Genomic DNA, 17,347 nt, shown 5'->3' with positions numbered 1-17,347 from the left:
CAAAAATCAAAGTATGAGTCCAGTTTACATGAAACCACAACACACCACTTCTACTCCTTTCCTGGAGCTTAAGAGTGATCAACAACTAAGCATGCCAAAAATTATAGGTTATGTACATTATCATGTCACAACCGCTAATAATACTTATTTTTCAGGTTCAGATTTGGAGAACCACCATGGTACTACTCAATTTTTAGCCATGGATTTTTTAAGGTGTACTCGGGAAAAGTAAGAACTTAAAAAAAAGAAACATTAATATATAATGCGGTCATTATCGTATAAATGCTGGAGATCAGAACAACAATAGTTTAGTAGCAGCAATTTACTAACAACGGCAATGACTAGACTAAATGAAAAATAACACCAGCAATGAACCTAGATTATCAGCAATGACTCCAATGAAAAACGACAATAACACCGACAATAAACCTAGATTAGTAACAGCAGTAATCAACAACTCAGTAACGACGTTTCATTTACAACACCATCAACCATGAATAAAAACCAATGAACCTAGATTATCGTAATAAGACCATTAATAAACAACCACGGAACAAAGTAGTAGAAGAATGAAGTCTTGAAAAAAGCAATGGAATTAATTGACTAAATGACAATACTTGTTTGGTTTTGTGTCCATTTGTATTGATCCCCTTTGACGAAACCTCTACGATTCACATCGTGCAAAGGAAACGAAGGAGAAGGAGGATATTCCTATGGTAAGTTGTGTGTTTTTTTTTTTTTTAAATTATTGTTATATGGTCGATAAATACGTTTTATATGTGATTGGTACCCCTTAAACATTAAATTTCGTATTGCTATTTGAGCTTATTTGTGTTGATAAAAAGTATTGTGTGAAATACCGCTTCTCCCACCCTGTTTTCCATTGTTTGAGAACTTTTATAAATCGACATCATTAGCTTTGTGGTAAAAAACATTTTAATTAAAATACATTTCATGACATTACTCAATTTTTTATTATTTTATTTTCAATCCAATTAAAAATCATTAATTTTGTGGTAAATATAAAGAAATTCATTAAAATACATTTGACGACATCACTAAATTTTCTTGATTAATTTTCAATTATAACTTTTCTTTCTCAAATTAATAAAATTATGAAAAATGTGAAAAATTAATACGATACTAATTTTAAATATATAAGTAACATACTAAATAAAAAACTATGTAAACCTTGCATGTATTACCCGTGGGTTTAGAGTAGTAAATTATCACTTGAGTAAGGCAATTTTTTGTAAACTTAATTTCAGCTCATTCAAGTTTAGTTCAGCTCTATTCAGGTTAGTTTAGTCCGTTCAGTTCAGTTAACTTACCTCCTCGCATAGCTCTTAACTCAGTTCAATTCAACTCCTTTTAATTCAGTTTAATTCAATTCAACTTATTTCAGCCAAAAAAAACTGAGCCTAAATCAAGTGTCGTTTAGTTAAATGACCGGCTCAAACCCATCTAACTTCATGATAAGACTCGTAGTCAACTGTAAGGTCTGTAACCGTACCCACACCACCTATCCGACCGATCCAACGTAACAGAATCCCCCAACTCGTCGCACTTCTCGAGTTCTAAACCCTAAGGTATATGAGTATATCCTTTCCCTTTCCTTTTCATTTCATACATCCGACATCGCTCTTCAATTAATTCTTCGTAAATTAATCACACGTTATTTATTAATTTCCTCTTTTTCGATTCGTAAGATTTCCTCGATCACTCCTATTTTCTTTTTTCAAATCCCTAGTTTTCTCGATTTCCGATCTAATTTTCCCCCTAATTTTCAGTGTAAAACCCTAGAAAATGTCGTGGCTTGTGAGAAAAGTAATCAGCGATGCACGCCTCACCTCCTCTTCATCGGTACACACGTTATCTCATCCATTTTTTTTTAATATGATTGTAGTTATTGCTGATATATGAGATTGAGCGGTGAATTCATACGGATTTTAGATTTCTAGGTATTGTTGATATGAAATTGTGTTCTTAATCGAAAATTATGATCGATTTTTTACGCGTAGTTTTGATTTGATTGTTTTTATTGTGGAAATTGATTGAATTGCAGAGAGTTAGGGCGTTGCAACATGCTGCCAGAAGTTTCGCCACCGGTGGCGGTAAAGAGGTATCGATTCTTTTGTCATTCGTTTTACACGTTCTGCAGAATCCGACCTGAAACCCTAGGGAAATTTATAACCGATAAAACACAATTTGATTGTAGGTGACTTGTTAAATCATAAGGAATGCTGCAGGTTGATGACCAAAATATGCTCTTGTTTAATTATTGGCATTTACGTTTGCTATTCGGACTCAAGGATAAGATAATTTCCTCTTATTGATAGTTCGAAATGAAAAGCTTTACCTGAACTTAAAGTGAGCCGATAAATTAGACAACTGTAGTCGTACCGCATAATAACCCTAATTGAAGCTAACTCAACCCACCACAACTATCGGTTCAATCTATTAATGTTCCTAAACAGACTTGTCGTGAGTGTGATATTGGATTGTTGACCTTACAAAACCTGAAGCTATTATGATTCAACTTGTCCTGACTCGATTTGACACATTTGGTTGCAAACTTTACCAAGAGTTCATGTCGATGATGCCATTGTATAGGGTGGGAATACGTTTTTGTAATTCCCGGTCTTGGTGTGGTCTACTGGCCTATGCTTGGGTATTAAAGATCAATCGAGTTACGAATATGTGAGTGCATTTCCGTATGCGATCTTTGGTTGGTGGTTCTATAGACGTAGGTTTTCAGGTATTTGATCAGATCATGAGACAAGATTGATTTGGAGTTAGGTAGTCATCAGGTTTTTGGTTGATAAGATAAGGAGCACAAATTGCTCCAAGATATAGGGTGTTGTTTATTCCTCTATTACTGACAAATGACAAATGATGTTTTGTTTGGTAAAAGAGGAGCCTTCATGAATAATTAAAGATATAGGTTGTTCAGTTGTTTACGTTTGCAGAAGTAGAACAAATCTAAGGTGTTCATCCATGCACCTCATCGACATGTTCATTAGCTATGTCAGCTTTTACTTGACTTAGAAATCATATGCCGAATGTGAAGGTTAGGTAGGGTTTATCATGATACATGTAATTTTCTCTCTTTGAAATAAGATCCCTATGACTCTATGAAATGTATACAAAGAGGTTATGTAACTCCTCCATAAACACCAGGTCATAGTATTAAATCTCAGTTTCTCACAGCCCAAATCTGTTGACGCGGCTTGATCTTACTAATTGCTGCCAGTATCGCCTTAAATGTGGTAAATTGTGGTTGGGGTAACCGTCAAAACCTTGATAACCTGGTCGCAATCAGTTCGTAATCGATATTCAAAGCAATGCGCCAGGGTCATCAAAGCTCACATTCTTGTGAGTGGTCTAAATTTCTAGTCTTGATTCTTGAAACTCGGTTTAAACCTTAAATTTGTATCTCAAGGCATTACAGCAACTTGTTTGCTAATCTCACGTTTTCACCTTGGTCCATCTCCAGGTTTAATTCTGTGTTCTGGCTTTTACAGATGACAGTCAGGGATGCTCTAAATTCTGCATTAGATGAAGAGATGGCTGCAGATCCTAAAGTTTTTGTGATGGGTGAAGAGGTACACTGACGATATCAAATGATACATCACATGGGTACTTCGAATCATTTATATGTTAATTTGTTGCAAGCTTTCTAATTCCTTCTTTGTGTGTGCATAGGTTGGTGAGTATCAAGGAGCCTACAAGGTGAATATCTGATCCTTTTTTTATTTCTGAAGCAGAAAATTGTGCACTTTATTGTGCACCTTGTTATGCAGTTTATAGTGTTTTAATTGATTAGCTTCATTTGAATATTCATGGATACTCCTCATGTGTGCTTTCGTTTTCTGTATTAGATCACCAAAGGGCTCCTGGATAAATATGGCCCACAAAGGGTTATTGATACCCCTATCACAGAGGTATTTCTTTTATTTACACAAGAACTAATTCTTTTCTGCGAAATTAATTACTGATTTTCTTGAATCTTTTACCGTGTTGATTCTTTAATTAGACTTCTCCTTTTGCCATCAATTGCTGTAGAGTATTTGACGCTCTTCCATTTGCAGGCTGGCTTTACTGGTATTGGAGTTGGTGCTGCATACAAAGAACTCAGACCTGTAATAGAATTCATGACATTTAACTTTTCGATGCAGGTAATTAGCTAACCTAATTTTTATACGAAGATGTTCTATTTTATTTTCCTAAATTGCATATTTTTTGAAATTTATGATTTTGCTTATTTTTTCATTCCTAATGTTTATTTATTACTGTTTGTTGCAGGCAATTGATCACATAATTAATTCTGCTGCAAAATCAAACTACATGTCTGCTGGTCAGATATCTGTACCAATTGTTTTCAGAGGTCCCAATGGTGCTGCTGCTGGAGTTGGTGCTCAGCATTCCCAGGTCCAATTTTTTATGTCCACTTATCTTTGTAACTAGTTTATAGTTTTAAACCTGTATTTTGGTAGGTTGTGTCTAGCCGGATTTTGGTCATTTCCATGATGCAATAGTGCCCGACAAATGCTTCATAGTTAAAACTTGTGTAAAATTCGGTTTCCTTCTTCATCTAAATAAAGATCAGGGCACCTTTTCATTATAGAAACGGCCACTTATTAGTGGACCTGCAAAGGCTGAATAGAAGTAGCAGCGCTTAACATAGACTTAAGATTGCATATATCCGCCCTTCCTACCCTGCTTATTGATGGAGCTCTTAAGACACTTGGGGGTACTGTTGTTTTTGTATAGTATAAAGTTGTTACTTGGACTTAGTAGAACTCTATCTTATCTGCGCCTACACTTATGCCGTCATAGTAACATCTTGATTTAGTTTCATGAATGTTAACAAACTCATTTATGTTTTCGTCGGTGCTTTCCTTTTCACCTTCCATGTGATTTTGCTCCAGTCAGAAATAACTATTTTTTTTAAAAGATAATACCTATTCTCAAGCTGATAAGCTTTATAAATGGATGGCTAAATTCAGATGGTTTGCAGTACCGACAACTAATGTCCTTTGTTTATCACCACTCCAGAAATTACTTATCGTATGAGATTTTATAGAGTGAGTGTGAAATTGTCTTATTATGTGTTCATACCATGAGCCTAAGGCCTAACATACTAAAGTAATTCTCTTTTTAGTGTTATGCCGCTTGGTATGGTGCATGCCCTGGTTTGAAGGTACTAGTGCCGTACTCCTCGGAGGATGCAAGAGGCTTGCTTAAAGCTGCCATTAGGGACCCAGATCCTGTTGTTTTCCTTGAGAATGAGTTGCTGTGAGTGATTTACCAACTTACCTTTTGAATTTTAGAAACTCAACTTGGCAGTTTCAAGTCCACTAATCATGATGTTCGTTTCACCGAAGATATGGAGAGTCTTTTCCTGTTTCAGAGGAGGTCCTTGACCCAAATTTTATTCTGCCTATTGGTAAAGCCAAGGTACTGTTATTTGTTTGATGATAATTTTAGTGATAGACCGGTAATAAATGATAATAATGATTGATTTATCCAATTGTTTTTTTAATAAAGATTGAACGCCAAGGAAAGGATGTGACAATTACTGCTTTCTCTAAAATGGTCGGCTATGCTCTTCAGGTTTGACACTTTCATTTGGTTTTATTGTGTTTTAAAATGTTTGTATCCCTCTATTCGTTTTCTTCAATGTTGATGTATCAATACCTCTTATTCTGTCACCAAATTTTTCACTTTGGTACTTTGGTTCACGTGGATCTCTGTTAACTAAGATATTTATTTTTCAGGCAGTTGAAATTCTAGCAAAAGACGGAATTAGTGCAGAGGTGCTCTAGTTTTTTATTTTTATATTGCTGTATTGTTTCTGTTTCCTGTTTAATTATACTGTTACATCTGCGCACAGGTCGTAAATCTTCGATCAATTCGCCCGCTTGATAGAGCTACAATCAACGAGTCTGTAAGGAAAACAAACAGGCTAGTGACTGTTGAAGAGGGTTTCCCTCAGCACGGAGTTGGTGCAGAAATATGGTTATTATCACTCTGCTTATATCTGTTGCTGTATAGCTGAATGCTAATTATTATTCTATTTGTTTCTAGTTAATCCATTTCTGCGATAGATATTTGTCGTCTTGCCTAGTTCTAGCAATTATCCCATATCAACTAGGTGCTTTCTCCCATTTCTGTTAGATAGAGGTCCATCTGTTTCTATATATTAGGCTTTCTAGGAATGAGGGTAATAGAGATCAAAACAAAGGGAATGAGGTGGGAATGATGGGAGGCTATTAATCTATTACTCCCATTTGGGGTAATGCATTACCCGTATAACTGTATAAAAAAGGTTGGTAATTATTATCCCTTTTTTGGAGTGACAATTATCTTCTCTTCGTCCCTTCCTCCCTTCCTTTTATCAGTTTCTACTACCACTGCCCCCTTATTTTTCCCTTTGTTTTGACGTCCGACCCCATTTACCTGCAATCTGTGGGAGCCATTGAGGCATTGGGGTAATTTTATTTCCTGGACATTTATTGTAGTGTAACCGTTCCTAAAAAGAAATGGAAGTGATCTTAGGGTTTATGCTTTACCTTGTCACGTAATTGGAGTTGTTATCATAATCCAGCCTTGCCATTACACAAAGTGAAATATGGATCCTCATCTCACATCCATTGATAAATGTAAACCACGTATAGGAAACAGAACATCCCTAGACCGTATCTTTTAAGGTAATTATCTCCTTCCAAGCCACCTTTATTACCTATGTGAACCCTACCCCATTCCAGCAAGGCCTTAGACTCCTAATCTTTTACTTCTAAGATATTTGCATGCTCGAGTCTGTATCTAGTATTTATTGTGGTGAAATTTTGGGAGCAATGGGAATGACCACTTCCACTTCAATTTTCCATCCTTTTAACTTTTATTTGATGCACATCTGCCTGTATTAACTCCTTTTCTTATTTTTTTGTAACCAGTGCAACCGTTGTCGAAGATAGCTTTGGATACCTGGATGCACCAGTTGAGAGGATTGCAGGTGCTGATGTTCCAATGCCCTATGCTGCAAATTTGGAAAGGATGGCTGTGCCGCAGGTTTGTAACTGTTTAATCTTTGGCAGTTCATGTTAAAACAATATCCTTTGGGACTCTTATGTCCTCAACTCTCTAGTCTCAGTCATCCAGCTTATTCAACCTAAGCAACTTAAGTATGATGACTTCAGGAGTAATTGTAATATACTCCCTCATTTTCTGTGGAAATGCACCATTTTCGCTTTCTGGCTCATCTGGTGTTGCCATTTCTAAATATTTTACCAAAAAGTAAATGGAGCAATTCTCCTGTTGTCTTCCCTGTAAGTTCTGCAAACGAACACCTTACACGGTTTCTTCAAGTGAACTATTCGCAAGGATGTTGAGAATAGTCAAATCTCAACTGACTATTGTAGCTTTAACTTGAATAATAATAAGTGGGAAAAAATTCCCTAATTCTTCTGTTAGTATATATATACACTGAAACACATTTTCGTGATGGGCTTAGTAGGATATGGGGTAGAGTTAATTCTGCTGTCCTGATAATCTGTACTTTTAGAACTGAACTGTTTTTTTTTTTTTTTTTTTTTTGTTATCTAGAACGCATTTTTTCATACAAGTTGCAGCATTGTACTATTCATTATTCGTGGATGGACTTTGAATCGTGAACTTTGATTGTAATTTGTGACCTGTTTATTTCGGAACCTTATGTGTGCATTCCACTATGTAGGTTGAGGACATCGTCCGAGCTGCTAAGCGAGCATGCTACCGATCTGCTTAAAACTGTCAGCTAGGAAGTATAAGAGGTCATATGTAGCGTTTATTTGGTGTTGATAATTTGTTATTCATGCCACTCAATGTGGCAGCTTCGGTCAAGATGCTCAAACAGGCAACATTTCCTCACCGGAAAATAAAATTTTGTCGCATTTATACAGTTTGTTTGGTATAAACAGAGCTACAAGGTCATTTTTGATGTTGACATGCGTATTATAGACAGATGTCAGGATCTTGTTAATGATCGAAGAAGATGAGGATGTGGTTAATGGTTTTAATGTAGGTACTTCGATTAAGAACTTTTCCTTGAAAAGGTTTGTCCACGATTTTTCAATGATGCGCTTTCTATATAGAACAGATGATGGAAAAGTTGGTAGTTGGAACATTTGTGGCAATGAAAATCCAGGATTGATTTTATTTTAATTATTAAAGCTGTATTGGAACAGCAGAAAGTCCCAGCTAATTTTTACCCTTTCAAATTAAGAGCTGCACAAATGATAAATTTAGACGTTGATGAGAAAATGCCCAAGGAATGTGTTTTGTAGAGTTTATAAATAGGGTTGTGTTGGTAGCTGGATGCGTGTGGAAACCCACAATGGCCCTGTCGTAGAAGAATGCAGTGGAATTTGGGTCCATGTGGGGGTATTGCCGTATGCAGCTGACTTAGGTCCTACTCTTCTGGACTTGGCTTCAGCTAAAGTTTAATTTAGTATCAATGGCTTTCAACCTAGCTTCAACTACTTGAGACTTGCACACTTCCATCTTTGGTAATGCGATATTGTAGAACATGTACAATAGTAAAAACTTTGAGATCTCTTGTTTTGCTCTCCATTTACACACTCTTCTTGGAGAGCAAAAAAAGCAATTCTTCACAAAAATAAAATTCTCCAAATGCTATCTTACCTGCTTTCCACCTAAAATGTTGGATCCAACTTTTTTATATTTGCATTTTATATTCATGGATTTTACTTGTAAGGGTCCACTTAAGATCGAAAGCCGGCTCTCTTTTGCTCTTTTGCTCTTTCCCGAGAGCACCGAGAGTTCCTATCCAACTGCTCTCATTTGGAGCACATGAAAATCACTTTGGAGAGGGGTCCTATTATAGAAGAAAAACACATGTTTTGTGCTCTCCAATTATGGGGACAATTTGGAAAGCACATTAAAAGGCACTTGGAGAGTCCAGTACATCACTGTATCAATGTCTTTCCCGTTACCCCTACATTTAAAAAAATCAAGTTTTTCGGTCACTTGGGTTATTATTCATGGAAGAGAGTATTACCATACCAATTTAGAATGGACTTACAGGCTACCAGCAGAAGAAAACCTTTCATAGCCCCACTGAAATCTCCTCAAACAAATACTTTCATCCATTACGACTTTTTAATAAATACAATTAATCAAGTATACGTCAATTATCATAAAATTTGAGTCCTTTCAAACAGAGATGCAAAACAAGGAAACATTTTTTTAATAGATGAAACAAGATTAACAAATTCTAAGCACAACTGGCCACTTTTTGGACATTAAGTTTGGTAGAAACTAGTTCCCTAAACTGTACAGAGGTTCTCTTCTGTGTACTACACAGGAAAAAAAAAAAAAAATAAAAAAAAAAAATTAGGGATGCTTCATAATCTACACCCCAAAATTTGCTACATTTGATTTTAAACTCTACCGTCCCTTTGAAGGGCATCTTGCAAAACCAAGGAACTCGCATCCCCCAAAAAGAAGAAAAAAAAAAAAAGAAAAGAAAAAGCACCAAATTTAATCGTGTAATCACTTACTTCGGCTGCTGGAAACCCGATTCATTGACCCTTTACCCTTAAACATGAGGTCCATGGACAATCCAACAGCTGAAGGTTTCCATGCATGGAAGAATTTCCAGGTTGATGCAAACTCGGGTTCTTTCATGGTCCGTCTCCTCCTTGAGGGCCCTTCAGCAGGTGCAATACTTCTCACAGACTTCGACATTTTTGGGTTGAAATGTGATGAATCAAAAGAATGTTCAATTTCGCCAAATGATATAGGCCCGTTGTTTGACGGATCAAGAGGTACGCCTACTGCTCCATCTTGATGGGGCGGTGGGAATTTTTCGCTTTTGCTCTTTGCATTTACTTGTGTTACCATTCTCATCCTCTGTAAAGTCAAATGCAAAAAAAAAAACACACAACCTAAGGAATTTCTTCAGTTTGACAAGAAAATTACGGCATAAAAGAGTATCAGATCAAAGTTATTTTGCTGTTAAGGGCCTTAAAGCAAACACAATGGAAGTACATGAAGTTTTCAGAACATTGGAAAACGGTAATTGCGGGTTAAAAAGTTATTGCTGCTCAAGTGAAGAGACAAAAAGGTGAGATCCCAGAAAGGGGTGATACAATCGTCAACACATCATTCGCTTGTCTCACTGTTTCAAGTTCTCTAAGATGTCACCATGATGGTTTGAGTCTCAAGCTAGAAACAGCTGGGCTGGGAGCATACAATAGGCAGCTTTAGCAACAACATTACCCCAATGCTACAAGGACTCCAAAAATAGGGGATGTAAAATGAGAAAATAGAAAGCTAAGCAAAGTGGGAAATTATACTCCTTTGTCCTTAAGGGTGTGTTTGGATACCATTTTAGGAGGGAAAGGGAGGGGAGGGGGAGTGAGGGGAAGGAAAGGTAAGGGAGGGGAGGGGAGGGAAAATAAATTATGGTTGTTTGGATAACAAAAATGATGAGAGGGTGATGGAAGGGGAGGAAGAGGGAGATGGTAGAGTGGATGGAGGATGATGATGAAAGGAGAGTCAAAAAAAAGTTTTCCTTCCAAATCTTGCCAATGATGGAAAGATTTTAGTTTGGTCTAAAGGAGGGAAATTAAATCCTCTCATTCCCCTCCCCTTCCATTTCCCTCCTTCCAAATATTGTAACCAAACAAAGGAAATTAAACCCCTCCCTTTCCCTCCCCTCCCTTTCCCTCTAATTCTCTCAATCCAAACACACCCTAAAAAGGTTGATGGCTATCTGCCCATCTATTATGGCTCAATTTTAGAAGACGAGAAAATACCGTTAGTGTCCGTCTATACTCAGTATGTATATTTTCCGCGTTATTGACAGTTTTAATGATGACTCATATTATCTGACCCTATGGCCTTGTTTGGATACGAAAAGAAGAGAGAAAGGGAGGGGAGGAGGAAGGAGGGATAGGAAAAGGTGGGAAAGGGAGGGGGAAGGGAGGGACAGAGTTTTCCCTCCAAATTTTTCCTATGTTGGAGATATTTTAATTTGCCTTGTTGGAGGGAAATGGAGGGATCCCATCCCATTTCCCTCCCCTCCAAATCCCTTAGGGTGTGTTTGGATAGCAAAAGTGGAAGGAAAGGGAGGGGAGGGGGAAGGAGGGAAGGGAAAGGGAGAGAAGGGAAGGGGAGGGAAAATGGGGGTGTGGGTGTTTGGATACAATTTACCTCCAAATCTTGCCTATTGTGGAGAGATTTTAATTAGGCTTGAAAGAGGGAAAATGGATCCCTTCAAATCCCCCCACCTCATTTCCCTCCACCCTTATTTGCTATCCAAACAAAGGAATTTTAAATCCCCTATTCTCCCTCCCTTTCTTTTCCCTCCAAATCTCTCAATCCAAACACACCCTTAACCTCCATATAGCTAACCACACAAACGAAAGCACTCCCTTTATTTCCCTCCCCTCTCTTTCCCTCCAAATCCACCTATCCAAACACGCTGGGATTATTAAGACGGTTGTTATTTGTTGGGGTAAAATCAGGAATGTTACTATTTGAAACTACTACAGGTTGGCACAAACCAAAATGAGACCGTAAGATGGAGTAACGAAAAAAATATTGGACGGGCCAGGCACACTCAATCATGCTACATGTCACATACATCCAAATTTGTTTGCAGCTCTGCATTCGCCTCTGGAGCGGGTATCGCTCTGCCAGCCCTGTCACGTATTCTAACTCTCCTTGCACCATCAGCAACACTTGGTTTTCCACTTAAACCTTTTTGCCTGCCAAGAAAATTGCAATTTGACAGTAAGCATTCTCAGATAACAAGCAAAATGCATCAGAAAGTGATAATAAAAATGTGGAGTAGAACCTTCGCATTGCTTCATCACGTTGCTTCACATCCAATTCTTTACTAGGAGGATACTTCGGCAGACTAGATGGTTCACAAGCGTAAGGCTCAGTCAAGAAGAACTGTTTAGGAAAACAAAAAAAACAAAATATGAGCTTACTACTAAAATCATCTGAAATGCCTTACAAAATCCTTATTCCTGCCTATGGCAGGACAGAGGTTCGGACGTAAGCATACTTACTCCTATCATGAAACACAAAGAGGTTCTTTCATGACAACACATTGAAATTTGCTTGAACAATTGCATTTCTCGAATACTGGGCAATATCAGAAACTCAGATAGAAATGTGCAAAATTACAAGTAAATAACCCACTTAGAGTTTGTTGTTTCCTAGAATATCATGTTTGCCGAAAATATAAAAGCATCATGTTATTTTAAATGTAGAGGAACACATCCTATACTTCGAGGTTTATTACAAATAGCTCAAGTATCTAACAGCCATAAAGTCAAATTGGTAAAAGAATGATTAACAAGAAAGAACATGCTAGGTAGCCCAATGAACAGTTTGTTTGAACATCCCAGTATCTGATTGCTTAGATGATAAATAAAAAAAATACAGAGTAATAAATAAAAGAACACCATTTGATATAGGCAAAACCATATTTTTTTTAGGTACAGATACTAGAAGAAATGTACGTGAGCAATGTCAGCAACACCCTCTACTTCTTTCCCCCAGGATAAACAGTAGACCAGGATAGAGTGGCAGACAGATGGTAGTTAATTACTAGAGATGCTACACCTCCTGAACACAGTACGTAGGCAGTGATTATAAGTGAATTGTTTTATACTCCGTAATATAGAACAAACTAAACCAACCTAAAGCCACAACTTCATCAAGATGAACATGTAGACAGCATTCAAAGGCATCGAAGAAGTTATATATATGCAAGCCTACAATAACTTCTCTTTAAATAGAAAAGCGATGTAAAATTGCCGATCCAATCGAGCTCAAACCAACTTCACAGTTACATTTTCACAACACTGTTTTACCATAACAATCAGTTCGAGGGAAACTTACCAAATTCCTACCATCATTGACCCCATAGGACAGACGAGAAAAGTAGGAAGACAAGACTACAATTGTTTCACACCAGAGTACAAGACTGGCGTCATCTAAATATAATAAATACAGTAGAGCAAGCAATGTTTAATAGATTACTCACTTCACTATTTAAGGCATCTGTTGCTGTGCCTCGAAGTTCCGGATCAATTGAAAGAAGCGCATTGATAAGAGGAAGAGATGGAGAGGGGAAATCTTTAAATGTATCTAATACACAACGCCTGTATGGCTGCTGTGGCTTGAAAAGAGTTGCATTTGGCAACTTGTACTTCTTCCAGTACTCCTCAGTTGGAGAGCCGCACAGCTTAAAAATCTTGTGAAGTTGTTCTACCTGGTCACGATATCAGAATAGGTGTGATTAGCAGCATTGGACATAAACAGTCTATAATAAATAAGGATATCTTTAAAGCATAAATATGAAAAAATTATTTTTCACGACTTTTTGAATTGTCTACCTAAAGAATTTTGCTTGAACAAAAATTTAAAATGGGTAAAATGTCAAAAAAAGCAGAAAGACAAATGCATACAAAAGCCAAACTGGCAGTTAAGCTCTGAGATCTCAGAAAAGTGCAAAACCTCTGTTCGGCCTGGCATAATTGGCTTTCCAGCAAGCAGCTCTGCCAAAATGCAACCAGCGCTCCAAAGGTCAACACCAACACCATACGAGGTGGCTCCTAGAAGTAACTCTGGAGGACGATACCAGAGAGTAACAACTCGACTAGTCATTGGTTGCTTTTGATGGGGCTCATACAATGTTGCTAATCCAAAATCAGCAATTTTAAGGACCCCTTCATTGTCGATCAAGAGATTGGAGCCCTTGATGTCACGGTGCAAAACACCATTGTTATGGCAATGCTCAAGCCCAGCAAATAATTGTTTCATGTAACATTTGACCTAAAAAAAATAAAAAAAGAACTCAGCTTTTGTACTTGTAAAAAAGCTAATCTGCAGAACACAAAGAGGGGCTGCAATATAACACCTCTATATACTCACGACTAGCAAGCAGAAAAATTATTGTATCTATGAAAGATATTCCTATTACTCCCTAGATACATTAACCATATAAAGAAATGAAGACATCACTAAAGATCTCATCATTCTCATGACCGTGAGTGAGACTGCGTCTTAGAGGCACAAATCAAAGATAAAATCAATTATGGTATCAAACAAACAGAGGAAAAAATTCTCAATAAAATCCCTTAAACCACAAGCAACTACACAGAGCTTGATGGCACAGAAAAAATGGAAGGAAGTGGGGACAGGAACATCCTCTTCTCGAATCAAACAGCCAGAATTGTTCTAATGCTCCAGCTATGATGTGACTTAATTTACATCCACTTAAAAGTAAATTTTTACACTTTTAACCATTAAAAATACGAGTACCATTATTACATTTTGAATTGTTCTAATAAGGCTCACTTCCAATGGGGTACCGAGAATTGGACGAGGTATAAATCACGATTCACAACAAACAACACTGCTCCAATGCCGGAAGGCTCCTACAAGGTGAGGCTTTATATATACAGTATACTATTATAGTTACTATGAGAGAATTTGCGTAGTCCCAGATTTTTAAGAAGAAAGGATGGACAAGCAAAATCCGCCCACAACATAATATCATAACTGGACCGGACTTCAAAACTCAGATATAATGATAAGATTATAAAGAAAATGATGGAACATAAGAAAACACCAGCTCATATATTACTCCAAAACTCAGATAATCCCCTACTTCAGTGACTTCTGACAGTCACTTTTTGCATTATCCGCAGCTTGTCTTGTTCTTGTGATGGAAGGTCACAAAAGGGAGGGGGACCAAATTAGTCATGAAGTCCTAGATAAACCCAAGTTTCCAATACAAATGACAAAAAATCTTAAATGTTTCATATCCATATGATAGCCCAACTGAAAATAAAATCGGGGTACGTGAGGACCCTTAATGTTTAAGATTCCCCTCTTCATGAAACGTCAATAGTCGATACAACTCACTACAAGACATGCAAAATAACGAAAAGCTTGAAATGAATATACAACCTGGACTTCTACAAGAAGCATAAGAACCCAATAACAGCAAAATCAATCTAGGGATCATCAATCAAAACGAGAGGTGGAAAAAAACCTGTGGCTCGGTGAACTTGGTTCCGCCAAGGGAAGCAAAAAGACCAGCAAGATCATGCTCCATGTACTCGAAAACCAAGTAGAGACTAGATGACATTCTGGAAGTAACTAAACCTTGAAGCTTAATAACATTAGGATGATCAAGACGACTCAAAATTACAATCTCCCTCGCCATAAATTTCACACTTTCTGGCTCTAAATTATCAAACCTAACCTTCTTCAATGCTACTATGTTCCCTGTTACCAAATCCCTCGCCTTATATACATTGCTATATGTTCCTTGCCCAATCTGAAAATTCCAAACCAATCTAACATCAATTTAGACGAATAAAATAATTAATTAAAATTGCTAACCATATGAACTTCTAAGAAGCAAGTTATAGAGCTAAATAGCTAATTATACGAATTTTTGACACAAAGACGATTGATATACCCCGGATATTGCTTGGTTAACTTAATCATTGTGCTTTTATAATCCAACAAATTATATAAACTATAAAGATGCAAGTAGGAAAGCAAATCACATGAACTTTTGACACAAAATTGAATCGATTAAAATGCCAAGTAAACAAACAATCAAAAATCAATCACGAAGTGCTTATCAATATTTCAAACTAATCTTTACATTAATCACTAAAATTCGAAACCAAGCTCAGTAATCAAAGTAAATTTTAAGATGCAAGTAGAAAAGCTAATCATATGAAGTGTTGACACAAAATTGAATCGATTAAAATGCCGAGTGAAACAAACAATCAAATATCAATAATTAAACGCTAGTCATTATTGGGAACTAATCTTAATGTTAATTAATCACCTAAATTCCAAACCAAGCTAATCATCATATAAACTTTTAAAGATGCAAGTAGTAAAGCTAAACAATCATATGAAATGTTGACCAAAAATCGACTCGATTGAAATGCTGGATCAAACAAACCATAAATATACCAATGATTAAAAGCTAATCATTATCAAGAACTAAACTTAGCATACATCACTGAAAGAAAAAAAAAAAAAAAAGCAAAACTAATCAATTGGAATTGAAATGCCGAAAAAAGAAACTCCATCATTATAGGCTGATAATCATCGAAACAAATCTAAAGAAGTAAAAGAACTAAAGCTGTCACGATTGAAATGCCGGAAAAAAAATACTCAGTCATTATAGCTAATCATCATCGCAAACAAATCTTCATAAAAATCACTTAAAACTTAGAAAAAAAAAAAAAAACATTAACAGTAATCGATTGAAATGCTGAGTAAAATTATCATGAACAAATCTTCACTAAAATAAAACAATAAAAAAAAAAGTAGAAACCTTATCGAGCTTCTCGAAGGTGCTAGCACGACGAGGAGAGAAGGCATTAATGGAATCACCAACGACGTCAGCAAGCCAGGTAGGCCAACCATGTTGAGTGGTAGGACCACCACCGTAGGGGTCAAGCACGTGACGCCGGAGCTCATCCGTCTGAAAATTAGAAGAATGTCTAACAATCTTGGACTTAGACGACGACGCAGACGATAACGCGTCTTTGTCTCTTCCTAAAGTGAGAGACGACGCGCGGCGAGTGAAGCTCGCCTGCTGCGATGGAGAAAGTGGTGGTCCGGAGGGCGGAGGGTCGCCGGCGGCGCGGCGGCCGAGGACGCAGCCCATTTAATAGTGGCGGCGGCGCCGCATCGGGGTGAGGGTGGGGTGGGGTGAGATGTGGTTGGCGGGGGTAATAATGTAATTAATTAATGATGAGGAAGAGTGAGTGAGGTAGTGAGTGTAATGAATGAGGGTGGTGTGGTTGGTATGGTGCGAATCTCGTGAGATTGGTGAAAGGGTGGAAAGAGAATCTAACAAAGCCTGAGGTGGGGGAAGGAAAGGTTGAAGGAAGACTTTTTGCGGACTCTTTTCTTTTTCCAATTTCAGTTGGTGTTATTTCTAATCAATTTCGTTAATTTTTTAAGGGTTATGAATGAGGGCTTGTCTGGAATCCATTGAATTATTAAGGGGGTAAGTTTTATTGGGCGATAGTTACTGGGGAAATTAATTAATGGGGTAATGAGTTCCTTGATGATATGTTTGGCATAAAAGTAATGATTAGTGGGTAGATCTTTTACTCCCTTAATCATTACTCAGGGGGGAGGGTGGGTAATGTATTACCCCTTCACAAGAGTAATAATTCCAGGAGGTGAATAATTACCCGCATACCAAACAGAAATACACCTCGCATATTACTCCCCTATTCATTCCCCTCCTATTACCCTCAATCCAAGCAAGCCC

The 17,347-nt window shown here is 37.2% G+C and overlaps 2 protein-coding genes across 6 annotated transcripts; one reads left to right on the top strand and one right to left on the bottom strand.

Annotated features, from left to right (window-relative positions):
- Window positions 1-1,498: 1,498 nt before the first annotated feature.
- On the top strand, window positions 1,499-7,981 carry LOC141653336 (pyruvate dehydrogenase E1 component subunit beta-1, mitochondrial-like). 4 transcript variants are annotated; one of them, XM_074461061.1, is made up of 15 exons: window positions 1,499-1,589; window positions 1,791-1,863; window positions 2,066-2,122; window positions 3,525-3,605; window positions 3,706-3,732; window positions 3,882-3,944; window positions 4,092-4,178; window positions 4,306-4,431; window positions 5,165-5,298; window positions 5,388-5,460; window positions 5,551-5,616; window positions 5,781-5,819; window positions 5,897-6,021; window positions 6,960-7,074; window positions 7,739-7,981. In XM_074461061.1, the coding sequence occupies exons 2-15, from the start codon at window positions 1,807-1,809 to the stop codon at window positions 7,787-7,789; spliced, it is 1,101 nt and encodes a 366-aa protein (XP_074317162.1). In that variant the 5' UTR covers window positions 1,499-1,589; window positions 1,791-1,806; the 3' UTR covers window positions 7,790-7,981. The 4 variants fall into 4 exon arrangements, with proteins under 4 accessions (XP_074317162.1, XP_074317164.1, XP_074317161.1 ...); XM_074461063.1 differs by having other exon boundaries at window positions 1,571-1,589; window positions 1,804-1,863; XM_074461060.1 differs by having other exon boundaries at window positions 1,587-1,704.
- A 1,246-nt stretch (window positions 7,982-9,227) lies between these two features.
- Window positions 9,228-16,998, bottom strand: LOC141653335 (putative serine/threonine-protein kinase At1g54610). Of its 2 annotated transcripts, XR_012547387.1 has the most exons (8): window positions 16,397-16,973; window positions 15,086-15,373; window positions 13,543-13,860; window positions 13,070-13,297; window positions 11,867-11,967; window positions 11,400-11,777; window positions 10,760-11,098; window positions 9,228-10,370 (listed from the first exon to the last, which is right to left on the bottom strand). XR_012547387.1 is itself a non-coding variant. In XM_074461059.1 (7 exons), the coding sequence occupies exons 1-7, from the start codon at window positions 16,730-16,732 to the stop codon at window positions 9,556-9,558; spliced, it is 1,755 nt and encodes a 584-aa protein (XP_074317160.1). In that variant the 5' UTR covers window positions 16,733-16,998; the 3' UTR covers window positions 9,228-9,555. The 2 variants fall into 2 exon arrangements, 1 of the variants encoding a protein (XP_074317160.1); XM_074461059.1 differs by lacking the exon at window positions 10,760-11,098 and having other exon boundaries at window positions 9,228-9,915; window positions 11,654-11,777; window positions 16,397-16,998.
- Window positions 16,999-17,347: the final 349 nt, after the last annotated feature.

The sequence above is a fragment of the Silene latifolia genome, chromosome 4 (genome assembly GCF_048544455.1).
Source record: "Silene latifolia isolate original U9 population chromosome 4, ASM4854445v1, whole genome shotgun sequence".
NCBI classification, from domain to species: domain Eukaryota; kingdom Viridiplantae; phylum Streptophyta; class Magnoliopsida; order Caryophyllales; family Caryophyllaceae; genus Silene; species Silene latifolia.
Note: the sequence above shows the minus strand (reverse complement) of the source record. Positions and strands in the feature narration are given on the sequence as shown.